Source organism: Aethalodelphis obliquidens, unplaced genomic scaffold (genome assembly GCF_003676395.1).
Source record: "Aethalodelphis obliquidens isolate GAN/ISIS:26980383/991018 unplaced genomic scaffold, ASM367639v1 scaffold5, whole genome shotgun sequence".
Taxonomy (NCBI): Eukaryota; Metazoa; Chordata; class Mammalia; order Artiodactyla; family Delphinidae; genus Aethalodelphis; species Aethalodelphis obliquidens.
The window spans coordinates 22,301,724-22,314,065 of record NW_020837949.1 but is presented as its reverse complement, the minus strand read 5'-3'; the positions used below and the strand labels follow the sequence as shown (position 1 = coordinate 22,314,065).

At 45.7% G+C, this 12,342-nt stretch overlaps 1 protein-coding gene and 1 long non-coding RNA gene across 3 annotated transcripts in view; one reads left to right on the top strand and one right to left on the bottom strand.

The window, feature by feature from the left end:
* The window catches only part of UBE2H (ubiquitin conjugating enzyme E2 H), a 101,268-nt gene extending 98,057 nt beyond the window's left edge, over positions 1 to 3,211 (bottom strand). Inside the window, exon 1 of one of the 2 annotated variants that reach the window (XM_027101940.1) lies at positions 2,721 to 3,211. In XM_027101940.1, the coding sequence (XP_026957741.1) occupies positions 2,721 to 2,773 (53 nt within the window). In that variant the 5' untranslated portion in view covers positions 2,774 to 3,211. The remainder of the gene's footprint in view (positions 1 to 2,720) is intronic. The other variant, XM_027101941.1, reaches the window with a different exon arrangement.
* Positions 3,212 to 4,389: 1,178 nt separating this feature from the next.
* On the top strand, positions 4,390 to 7,036 carry LOC113617811 (uncharacterized). Its single transcript, XR_003431777.1, has 3 exons — positions 4,390 to 4,518; positions 4,630 to 4,664; positions 5,008 to 7,036. It is a non-coding gene; the product is annotated as an uncharacterized LOC113617811 (long non-coding RNA).
* Positions 7,037 to 12,342: the final 5,306 nt, after the last annotated feature.

The window sequence follows — 12,342 nt, the reverse complement described above, 5'->3', positions numbered from 1 at the left end:
CATCCAAAAATGGGCTGAAACAGGAGACTGCAAGGAAACCAGCTATCAGCCTCCACACCAAAGAAATCAAGGGGCACTGAGGGGCAAAAAGCAAGTACATTCCTTCAGACCTTTTCTACTTCCTCTACACCTTCCTTCATTTTCAACCCTCAGCCCTTTCACACCATTGTATTCATTTTAGTAGTGTGTTGCTTAAATTCTGTGGTAAGTGTACCTTGCTCAAAAATTGTTGTCTCCATTTGGGCCTACTAATGTGAATTCAACAGAGAAAGGAGGCCAGAAAATCTCTCACGCCCACAACACACATGCACACACAAAAGGAAATACAAAAAATTGAACTTAGACAAGAAAATAACAAACACGAAACAAAGATAACCCCTGGCTTTTAAATCCCGAGACTGTTGCCCTCCTACCTCAGACATCTATGATTTTAAAGCGCCTCTGCTTTCTTTTGTCAGAAAGGAGGAAGGTGGGGAAGCACAGAAGGCCAATGCATCTATGCCTTTCTTCATCTTCTACTAAAAATAAGCTATGAAATAAGCCACTTAGGGAAAGAAAAAAAAGAGACACCCTGCTGTTCTTTGTCTGTTTTCCTCTCCCTCTCCACCCCCCCCCACCCAGACTCCTAAATACGGTAATCATTCTAGATGCCTCAACTACTAAATGAACAAAAGGCACTGTATGGAAAAGGCATCAGGTCAAGTTAGGCCTCACCCTTTATCCTCAGTCTTCTAAAAAATATATAGGTCTACAATTTGAGAACCTGACATTGATCAAAGACAGCTGGAATTCTCTCTCCCAGCCCCATCCCAATTAAACATTAGGTAGAAATTTGCATTAGGTGTGACAGCAAGTCTCAATTCAAGATAAAAATAACTCAGATTCTGCCACCATGTCATTTCCTAGTTTCTAAACAAAAATAAAACCCGATATTGCTTTGTGTAAACTGTACACACAGCCATAGTTACAAGTTATCCTGCCACCTTATGAAAAGCCAATGTTACTGGTATCATTCACACATTGACAAAACTCAATCACAGCCACAAACAGCTCATAAAGAGTCAATTTCACTTGTGCCTAGACATATATTTGGTACATAATATATACTTTATTACTTGCTCTTCTCTCTAATCCCCACTCCCACCTCCCCAAAATTCTCAACTTCAAACCCTAAAACTTAGAAGTTCATCTACTGTTCCTAATTTCTAATCAAGTTTTGCTGAGTGAGGAGAAAAACACCTTATTCCTGAAAAGATTATGGTGGGGGAAAAAAAAAAATCACTTGCCCAGGCAACTTCCCTCCCATCCCCCACTTCCAAACCAAATGCAAAATCTACTTTTTAAAAACTTCAGCGAATTCCATAACTGAGTATCTAACAATAATCACTGATCTCTACAAACAGGTAAAACATCCAATCAAAAACAGCAACAATAAAAGGAATAAAGAAGGAATTCACCTGAAGAATCTAGCCAAACAACTTGAGTTATATAAACAAAACCCTGCAACAGGGGGAAATGGTGGGGGGATGGGGGTGAGGGAGAGACAGAAGCAGGAGACAGGACTTTTTAACTGCGTTTCACACACTACCACTCCCCACCCCCGGGTCCCCCTCTCCCCAGGGATTAGTTGTTCAGAACACTGGGCTCATTTCCTCTCTCCCCCCACTCTCTAAATTACCCCTCCAAAAATGTCTCGATTTGTCACAGGAACCTTCGCGAATTTCTCAAGCTAGTCATGAAATAATCAGCCTGGACTCCAACCAAAACCACTGCCTGAAGGACTCTTATCAGTTATAGCTTTCCCACTGCTACCTTCAAAGTACATAAAGTTGGGGAGGGGGGGCGGGGGAGGAGTAGAAAAATAGAGGGTGTCACTTGGCAAGATCAGAGCAATTATTCCCCAAGAACCTTATTCTCATATGGAGAGTTTGCTTAAGTGGCTAGTACAGGGGCTATTTGGTCAAGGAGATCCTCTTTCTCTCCTTCCCCCTCAGCTGTCATAGCCACAATATGGAGGGTGGCTTGCTGGAGAGACTGGGGGTCCTCACCATATACAACTATGGGTGGGAGGCTTTGTCGGTAGGAAGAAAAACAGTGGGGTTCTTCTAAGAACCAGAAAGCTTAATAGGGGTCTCTGGTTTAAAACACTCAGAGCTCTTTATTACAAGAGGGGGCACTGAGCAGACTACTCTCTTCCTAATATAGAAAGGAATTAGGGATAAAGGAGGTCACTTGAGTTACCCCAGTTCAAGAAGCATTGTGAGTGGAGGGAGTGGAGGCATCTCAAGAAAAGGAGAAAGGGAATTCTTCGCTCTCGGGAATTTCTACCTCGAGTCCCTAAATCCAGAGCGAGCAAACAGGAAAAAGAAGGTGGGCTCGGTGGTGAAGAGAGGCGGCTGGTCCTGGGGGGGGGGGGGGGGGGAGGCCTACTTGGGAGTCCAAACGTCGTGAAGAAAAGTCATGGGCACTGGGGGTGAGGAAAGAGCGTGGAACAACGCACATTTCGGGGTGCTGCAGATAAAGGGGGAGCTGAGAAGGCTCTCGGCTCCTGGGAGGTGCCAAGGAGCCTCCGTAGGCACTAGGGGGAGGGAGATGGGGGAGGGAGCCTCGGACAGTGGCCTGGAGTGCCCCTGGGCCCCTGCTTAGGTTTCAGGGGGTGCCCTGGGCATCCCCAAACCGCCCCCCACGTACAGCCCGAATTCCCAGTCCACGAAGGATACAGCTTGACCACGTCCGTGTCCATCCGCCTCTTTCCCGGACTAGGGGATGACATGGTGTCGCCGCTGCCTCCCCGTCGCCTGCGCCGCCGCCGCCTCTCTCCCTTCCTCGGCCCGTCTGTCACGGGCCCCGGGCCCCGGCTCTGAGGAGCCCGCGGCCGCGCCGGTTCCTCGGTGGAGGTGGCAACACCCCCGCGGTCCTGACCGGTCCCGTCAGCCGCCGCCGCCGCCCCCCGCACGGGGGAACACCGGGCACCGTCCGGCCGAGTGGGGGTGGGGACCCCGCGGCGCCCGGCTCGGGCTGCCCCTCTTTGGCTGTGAGTCTCCGCTGCCCGGCCCCGGCGCTCCTCTGCGCCGCGCGACTCTCCCTCCTGCCTGCGCTAGCTCACTCGCCTGCTCGCCCGCTCACCCTCTCGCCGGCTCCCTAGCAGCCCCCACGACAAGCGGACGACTCCAGCTCAGTCGGCCTCTCTACCCCAGCCTCGCTCTGGGCGCCGTGACGTCACCTCTGTGACGTCATCGGAGGGGGCGGGCCCAGCTGTCGAAAGGGGTGGGCCGCCGCGGCCGTAGCGTGGGCTTTCTCGAGGGATTCTGGGAGTTGTAGTTCCTCTTTCTCCTGCCCTCCCAGCTCTCTGCCCCCTCCCCCAACTCCCCCACTCATTTAATAGCTCAACTGCCAGTGTTGTTATCATCATCATAAACGATAATGGTTAAAGAATGGAAGTATTATTATATTCATGTGTTTTAGGGTAGGAGATTCTGATTCAGAAGGTCTGGGGTGGGCCTTGGACATCCAAGTCTTTAACAAGCTCCCCAGATGATTCTGATGCAGGCCAAAGTTTGAGAACCACTGCTGGAAGATTCCAGTAGGCATCAGCACTTTCAAAACACCTGCCTGACCGCTCCAGGTGGGTCCTGTGCTTCCATAATGTCCTATGAAAATAAGGACGTTTCCTCCCCACCTGAGACCAAGGTAGCAGACTTAAAGGATCTGAAGCTATTTTTTCCAGAACAGAAAGAGCTGGTCAAGGATGGGACACTTGAGAAAGAAGGGCATAGGGTGGATATAGAGATTTTCCCGTGATGCTTTAATCTTCACAGATGTTATGATGCTGTGGTCTAAGTACTAAGCAAAAATCATCAGAGGAGTGTTTAGTTAGAGAGACTTGTTCTGGACCACACTGGGGAAGGTGAGGCTGCTCTATTTAAGAATGCCATGGTGATTTAGCCTCTGAGCAGTCATTGAAAAGGAATCACCCTTCCTAGTAAGTATCTTAGCCCTGGGTTACTTAGGACAAACCTGCTCCTCCCCAGCTCTTAATTATGCCTCAGTTAATTGCTTATATCCTCCCAAGCCTCAGTTTTCTCATCTGTAAAATGTGGCTTATAATGCCCTACCCACTTGAGTGGGTTGATGGAATAAATGGAAAAGATGAATGTGAAAGCCCCTTGTAAACTATAAATTGCTTTTTATGAAGACAACGTGAAGTGTTGATTACAAGGTGTGATGATATTACTGATGGTATTATTAATATTAATCCCCCATTTGCCCCACCCCTTATACACTTGTATGTCATTTAAGAAGAAGAGCATTCACTTTTGGGGGGGAGGGTATTTTTAATTTAATTTTTTTTTTTTTTGGCTGTGCCACACGACATGCAGGATCTCAGTTCCCCCAACCAGTGATCGAACCTGTGCCCCCCTGCAGTGGAAGAGCAGAGTCCTAACCACTGGACCACCAGGGAATTCCCATTTTTGGTATTTTTTTAAAGACGTCACAGTGTCGATCTTTGTGGTGAAGGTATGTTCACATTTTTACCAGACACTTTTCTCTCTGGGCATTTCGACGTCTGCTCCTTCATAAATCCACCTCCCTTATTCTGACTTCCTCCCCCTTTCCTCCTCTTTCCAGAGCTTCAGAGGACTCCTGAGCCTGCCCTTGACCAGGTAGGTTCAAAAAGTGGCTCCAAAGTGGTGCCAAATGACAGTCTTGGTTTGACTTATTTTTTGCTTATGGACCTGGAACTTCCCTTGAGCGGAGTCAGTTTGTGCTTACCTTTCCCCCCAGTGTCTCAGCCACTCAGAATGTCAATAATTTGCTCTAAAACAACACCGGGACCTGGGAGTGTCTGTTTATATGTGTGCACACAAGGCAGTACCCTGGAATGAGCCATGTTCTTCCTTATCGGGGACAACCAGGGGCCCTGTGAGGGAACAGCTGTCAAGCCTTGCCTGACGCGTCAGTGTTGCAATCTGGGAAATGTATTCAGGCCTGTTTATCTCTCCCCAGGGCAGGGCCAAGCTTGACCAATGGAGCCTCTGATCTCAGGAGCAGCTTCTCAAAGGCAAGAAAACAAGTTTGCAGAGAATATATTGCTTTGAGCAAGACACTAAGAGGGAGTAAGATGAAACCCATCATTCGGTGGAGTGAGTCGAAGAGCCCAGCCCAGAAGCTGCTCTATCTCTGAAAGGTCCCTATTAACCCAATGGCTCTAAAACTAAAGTGAATTTATCAGTATCCCCGCCAAATGTGAAAGTCCCCCAAATAAGGCTTCCTGATTCCATTTGACCATTTCTGTTGAGAAATAGGTTCATTTTAAATCCGGAGCTCTTGGTATCTGAGATCACAGGTCCAGACCCCTCAAGAGGGCAATAATATCAGCAGTTTCCTTGCTGCCAAGAAATAAAAGCTTAAAACTCATTTCAAGTCATCTCCATGTAACCCTGTTATAATTTTTCCCCATAGAAGCAGTCAGTGGGGTGCAAGAACAGCCAGCAGCAGAAAGGATGGAAAGATTGTACAGAAAGGATGGAAAGATTGTATCTCCTTCACTGCTATCATTCCCATGGGATTCTTTGCTTGCTCCCTCTGGCAGCTGGCCCCCTGAGGAAGCACCAACCTCCCCCAAACAAGTGTGATTCAATGAGAGTGTGGAACTTGGAGACAGATGCCCCCTCATAGTCCCAGATCTGCTGCTACCTGTTATTGTTGTAACTTGGGCAAGTAACCTAACCTTTGTGTCCCAGTTTACTCATCTGTAAAATGGGATGATAGCACCTACATTACCCTTGCTTAGATCAAATAGGAGAAGAGATGTTGCAATTTCTAAAGATCTAGTCATGGATAAGATATTATCATGTCCCCCTTACACAGGTGCCCGCACACACACACACACACACACACACACACACACACACACATACTCTAATGCCAAGGCTCAAGGAGAGAGCAAGGCTGGGGAAATTTTTCACACCTACATTATTCTTCGGGGCCAGCACCCCTGTTTGGAACCCTTGTTTTGCCAGTCGTGGCTTCCTGCTTCCTCATTTCCGTGATCTGGAAATGCTAGAGGCTCCAGGCTTGGTCTCCAGGCCTCTGTTCTTCTTTATCTACATTTAATTCCTAAGTGATCTCATCCAGTCTCAGAGCTTTAACTGCCCTCTATGCTCTGACTCCCTAATATACATTGCTGACTGGGGCCTTGCTCCTGAACTCCAGACATGTATATACAGCTGACTATTCAACATCTTCTCATGACCAAAAATAAACTTCTGATAATCTCCCCACCTCTTCCTCGCATAGTTTTCCCCTTCTCAGTAAATGGCCACTATTAAGTTAGAATATATGAAATAACCTTTTTTTTTTTTTTAAGGTCAAGAACAGTCAAGTATCAGCAACATCATTTGGTTCAACCAAATACCTCCTTCCAGCTGCTCAGGCCAAAGGCCTTAGACTTTACAATCCTTGACCCCTCTCTCTAATTCTGTACCTTGAATCTATCAGGAAATCCTGTTGGCTCTGCTATCAAATATATCCACAATCTTTTCCCCACCACCTCTACTAAGCCATTATCATTACTATATACACTCACTTTCCAACAGGCCTCCTCTCTTTAATCCCTGAATTCACTCAGATAGAAACCAGTGATCCTTTTAAACCATAAATCAGATCCCCACTATTCAAAACTCTCCAAGGACTTCCCATTTCACTCTATGTTAAAGCCAAAGCCATTGCGGGCTTCCCAGGTCCTATAGGAGCTGCCCCTACCCTCTTCCCTGACTCACAGCTTTCTAGCCACACTGGCCTTCTAGCTGTTCCTCAGATATACCAAGTATGCTCCTGCCCCAGGGCCTTTGTACTTGCCACTCAGTCTGAAACATTCTTCACTTAGATTAAAAACATGGCTTCCTCCCTTCTCTCCTTTAGGTCTTTGCAGAGATGTCACCTTCTCTGTAGAGCCTTCTCTGGGCACCCGATTTAAAATTGAAATCCCAGGGACTTCCCTGGTGGTCCAGTGGGTAAGACTCCGCACTCCCAATGCACGGGGACTGGGTTCGATCCCTGGTCGGGGAGCTAGAGCCCACATGCATGCCACAACTAAGAGTCCACATGCCGCGACTAAAAGATCCCGCATGCCTAAAAGATCCCGCATGCCGTAACGAAGACCCAGCGCAGCCAAAATAAATAAAATAAATAATAAATAAATAAATACTTTTAAAAAATTGCAGTCCCGGCTCCACCACAGTGCCTCCTCTTCCCCTCCCCTGTTTTGCTTTTCTCCCTAAGACTTATCACCATCTCATATATTACATGCTGTATATTACTTAGCTATGTTTGTCTTCTCCCTCCACCAGAATGTAAACTCTATGAAGGCAGAGGTTTTGTCTGTTTCATTCACTGCAATACATCCAATGCCTAGAACTGCACGTGGTAAATGCTAGAACTGCACAGTAAATACTCAAATACCACACGACTAAAAGGAAGAAAGGACGACTCTAGCTGAAAAGGCAACAAAAGATAAACAGCTTAAAGCAGTACTTTGGGTGCTCAGAAAGTTAGTTCTTCCTAATGGTCTCTATAGAGTAGCAGGAAACCTTATATGTTGAGCACCTACTCTGTGCCAGGCGCTGTGCCAAGGTGTGTTACAACCTAACAACCTGGCAGGACAGTTGTTATTTTGCCTATTTTATGGATGAGGAACCTCAGGTTCAAAGAAGTTAAGTAATTTGTTCAGGGTCACATAGCCAGTAAGTGGCAGCATCGGGATTCAAACCTGCTGTGCCACCCTGTTTGTTAACTCACATGAAAACCTTAATGTGTTGACATTGATGAACTTATTTTGAAGGCCCAACCCCAATTCCAGCTCCTCCATGACGACAAAGACTTCCAGGCCATTCTAAACCAAAGTAATGTTCCTCTAGAAAGGAAAAGCCTGTGCCTCCCCTCCAGAGTTCCCTGTCTCAGCAAATGGCGCCACCATTTGGCCAGATGCTCAGACTGTCCTTGGAGTCTCCTTTGACTGTTTTTTCCCCTCATTCCCACACCCAGTCCATCAACAAACTCCGTGAGAACTCCCCTTCTGGGACATATTTGCCAAAACTAAGCCCTTCTCCCTGTGCCATCACCTAATCTGTGACGCCACGCTCATCTGCAACAAGTCCTGTTTATCAGCCTCTCTGTTTCCACTCTTGTCCACTATGACCCCCACCCTCACCTCACAGCCTATTCTCCACCCAGGAACCAGAGAGATGTTTTAAAATATAATTTGACCCAAGTAACTCTCCACTCATGGTCCTTTAGTAGGTCCTCCTTAAACTAAAATCTTAATTCTATGATGCTGTGTAATCTGGATTTAGGTTACCTTTTCAACCTCATCTCCTGCCTCCCTCACATCCCCTCAGCCTCTCTCAGTGCTTGTGTCCAGGGATACACCAAGCCCGTTTCCACTTCAGGGCCCCTGAGATGTCTGTTCCCTCTTCCTGGAATGCCCTTCCCCTGGGTCCTCATGGCCAACTCCCTCCTTCCTGCATTTATTCAAATGTCCTGCCTTCAGAGGCCTTCCCCGACTACCTTGTTTTAAAAGATACGCCACTTACTTTTATGTCCTTACCTTGCTTTCAGTTTTTTTTGCTTTGTAATTTTTTTAGATTTTTATTTTGGAAATGTTCAAATACGCTGAAAATTTGAGAAAATAGTACAATGACCACCCAAATACCCACCATCCAGATATAACAACTGGTAACATTTTGCCATATTTGTTTTACTTGCATGTAGTCAAGTGTGTACCTTTTTTTTTTTTTTTTTTTTTTGCTAAATTTTTGAAAATAACCTTCAGACACCATGACACTTCAACCCTACATACTTCTTCAGCATGCATACCCTGCAAATCAGGACATTCTCCTTTATAACCATATCATTAGCACACATATGAAAATGAGCAATGATTCCCTAATGTCATCTAATTTCCAGTCCACAATCAGATGTTTTTAACTGTCCCCTCTACGGTATTTTTTTTTTGAGCCAGAATCCACTGAAGGTTCACCTAATGTATTTTGATTTTATATCTCTTTAGTCAGAGGACAGTTGGGGAATTATATTTATAGTTCTTTGGGTCTCGGCCCTCCTACATCCTTTCCCTCACCCCTACACCTATCACTGTGCTATATACACAAGAGGCAGTTAATAAATAATTGATAAGGACTAACTGGAAAGTCCTACTCCTCCATATAAAAACTTGTACACGAACGTTTATAAGCACCATTATTCATGATGCCAAGTGGAAACAACCCAAATGTCCATCAACTGATGAATGGATAAATAAAATGTGGTGTAACCGTACAGTGACATATTATTTAGCAGTGAAGAGAAATGAAATATTGATTCACCCTGGATGAACCTTGAAAATATTATGCAAAGAGAAATAAGCCAGTCACAAAAGACCACATTGTATCATTTCTTTTATGTCAAATGTGCAGAATAGAACTATGTATAGAGACAGAAAGTAAATCGGTATTTGTCTAGGGCTGGGGGAATAGGCAGAGTGGGGGGCGGGGTTACCACTAAGGGGCACAGGTGTCTTTTCAAGGTGATGAAAATGTTCTAAAATTCTGGTGATGGTTGCACAACTCTGTGAATATACTAAAAAACATTGAATTGTGCACTTAGAGTGGATTTTATGGTATATGAATTATAGCTCAATAAAAGTATTATTAAAAAAAAAGTCCTACTCTTCCTTGTTGCTCCGAGTCACAGCAGGAACAACTGTTGACCAAACATCCTCTTCCCTCCTCTCCCATCTTTTCGCACCCTCTGTTCTCTCCTCTCCTTGAAGAGCCACAACTTTTCTTTTCACTAAATGTCTTACTTTACCCTCTCTGGGGCAGACACCCCATTTTGCCCCAACAAATGTGGGGCTAGCCCTTTCCTGCAGCTTGTGGGGCTGCAGCACGTCCAGGTCCCCTTCAAGGGCAGACACAGCTGCCCATCTGAGGCCACCTGCTGGAGTCACAGGCAGGCTTGCCAGGGCCCATGTGTACCCAGCACTTCTATTTCATGTGTGTCACGTGGTTGGAGTGGCTACTTGTTTCTGGTGCAGCTTCCCTACTGCCCTGTGGGTAAGAGCTGTCTTATTCCTCTTTGTATTTTCTGTGCCTAAAACAGACATTTGCTCTTAAAAAAGGCAGAATGTGTGGAGTCCAGGCTTCCACACGCAGCGCCCCGATCTGGCTCTCTGGGAAGGGAGGGAGAGGCTCTGGCCCTAAGGCAGATGGCCTCAAAATCTGGGGTTCTGAATTCCAATCCCAGCTCTCATGGGGCACCTGGGGAACTCATCAGCTCGCCCCCAATAGACTGTGGGGAAAACTGCCTAATACCAGGAAGGTTACACATGGGATACTTTACATTGAGTCAGGACCTTAAAATTTTTTGGTTAAGTCTGAAAAGACTTAGCCATTTTTTTCTTATTCCTCTCAATGCCTGCCAAGTCTCTTTTGCTATGCAGGGGGAGAAATGAAGAAGTTGCATTAGGGGAAAGTGAGGTGTATGAATTTGCTTAGTTGAGCAAAGAAAAAGAAAAAAGTGAGCAAATGGGGCTCCTGTTCCCTTTTCCTTTCTAAATATCCCTCCTCTGACTTTCTCCCAATGTCTCAGGAAGCAGTTTGGTTTTCCCTAGGGCGCTCTGGCTGCCTTGGCCTTACTCCAGTGGTCAAATGGCAAAGGGTCCAGGAAATGTGCCCTCAGCTGACTGGCCCACAATGGCAGAAGGTGGGGAGGGATGTTACCAAACTCTACCATGATAGCTTTGATTTAATCACATTCTTCTTGGTTAAAATGAACATTTCAAAATATATACATATATCAAATCACTATGTTGTACATCTGAAGTGAATATAATGCTATGTCAATTATAACTCAGTTTTAAACAGTACACATTGATATATACATACATAAAGTAATAAAAAGATATGCATCAACATATGGTTTTTTTTTTTTTTTTTTGCGGTACGCAGGCCTCTCACTGTTGTGGCCTCTCCCTTTGTGGAGCACAGGCTCAGCGGCCATGGCTCACAGGCTCAGCGGCCATGGCTCACGGGCCCAGCCGCTCCGTGGCATGTGGGATCTTCCCGGATCGGGGCATGAACCCGTGTCCCCTGCATCGGCAAGCGGACTCTCAACCACTGCGCCACCAGGGAAGCCCAACATATGTTTTTTGATTTAAAAGTTTTGTACTTCAAAGGACATATCAAGAAAGCGAAAGGACAACCCAGAGAGTGGAGAAAGTATTTGCAAACGTATCTGACATAAACACTATCCAGAATATATAAAGAATTCTTACAATTCAACAATACAGAGACAAATAACCCAATTTAAGAATGGGAAAATGATTTTTTTTAACTTTTTGTTTTATACTGGAGTATAGTTGATTGACAATGTTGTGTTAGTTTCAGGTGTACAGCAAAAAATGGGAAAATGATTTGAACAGAAATTTCTCCATGGCCACTAAGCACGTGAAGAGATGTTCGACATTATTTGTCATTAGGAAAATGCAAATCAAAACCACAGTGCAGTATCACTTCTCACACGCTTGGGTGGCTATCATCAAAAAGACAGGCAAGGGCTTCCCTGGTGGCACAGTGGTTGAGAGTCTGCCTGCCGATGCAGGGGACACGGGTTCGTGCCCCGGTCCGGGAAGATCCCACATGCCGCGGAGCAGCTAGGCCAGTGAGTCATGGCCGCTGAGCCTGCGCGTCCGGAGCCTGTGCTCCGCAACGGGAGAGGCCACAACAGTGAGAGGCCCGCGTACTGCAAAAAAAAAAAAGACAACCAATAAGTATTGGTGAGGATATGCAGAAATTAGAAGCCTCAGAGATTGCCAGTTGGAAAGTAAAATGGTACAACCACTTGGAAAACAGTCTGGCATTTCCTCAAAAAGTTCAACGTGTAGTTAATGTATGACCCAGCAATTCCATTTTTAGGTATGTACCCATGAGAAATTAAAACACAAAAAGCTTGTATATGCATGTTCATAGCAGCACTACTCATAAGAGCCAAAAAGTGTAAACAACCTAAAGGTCCATTAATTGATGAGCGGAAAAATAAATGTGACATATCCATACAGTGGACTATTAATCAGCCATCAAAAAGGACTGAAGTTCTGATACATGCCACAACGTGGATGAACCTTGAAAACAGGCTGAACAAAAGAGGCCGGTCACAACAGGCCACATATTGTATGATCCCACTCATATGAAACATACAGAATAGGCAAATTCACAGAGAAAGAAAGTCAGTTAGTGATTTCCTGGGGGAAATGGGAAATGGGAAATGGAAAGTGACTGCTAATGG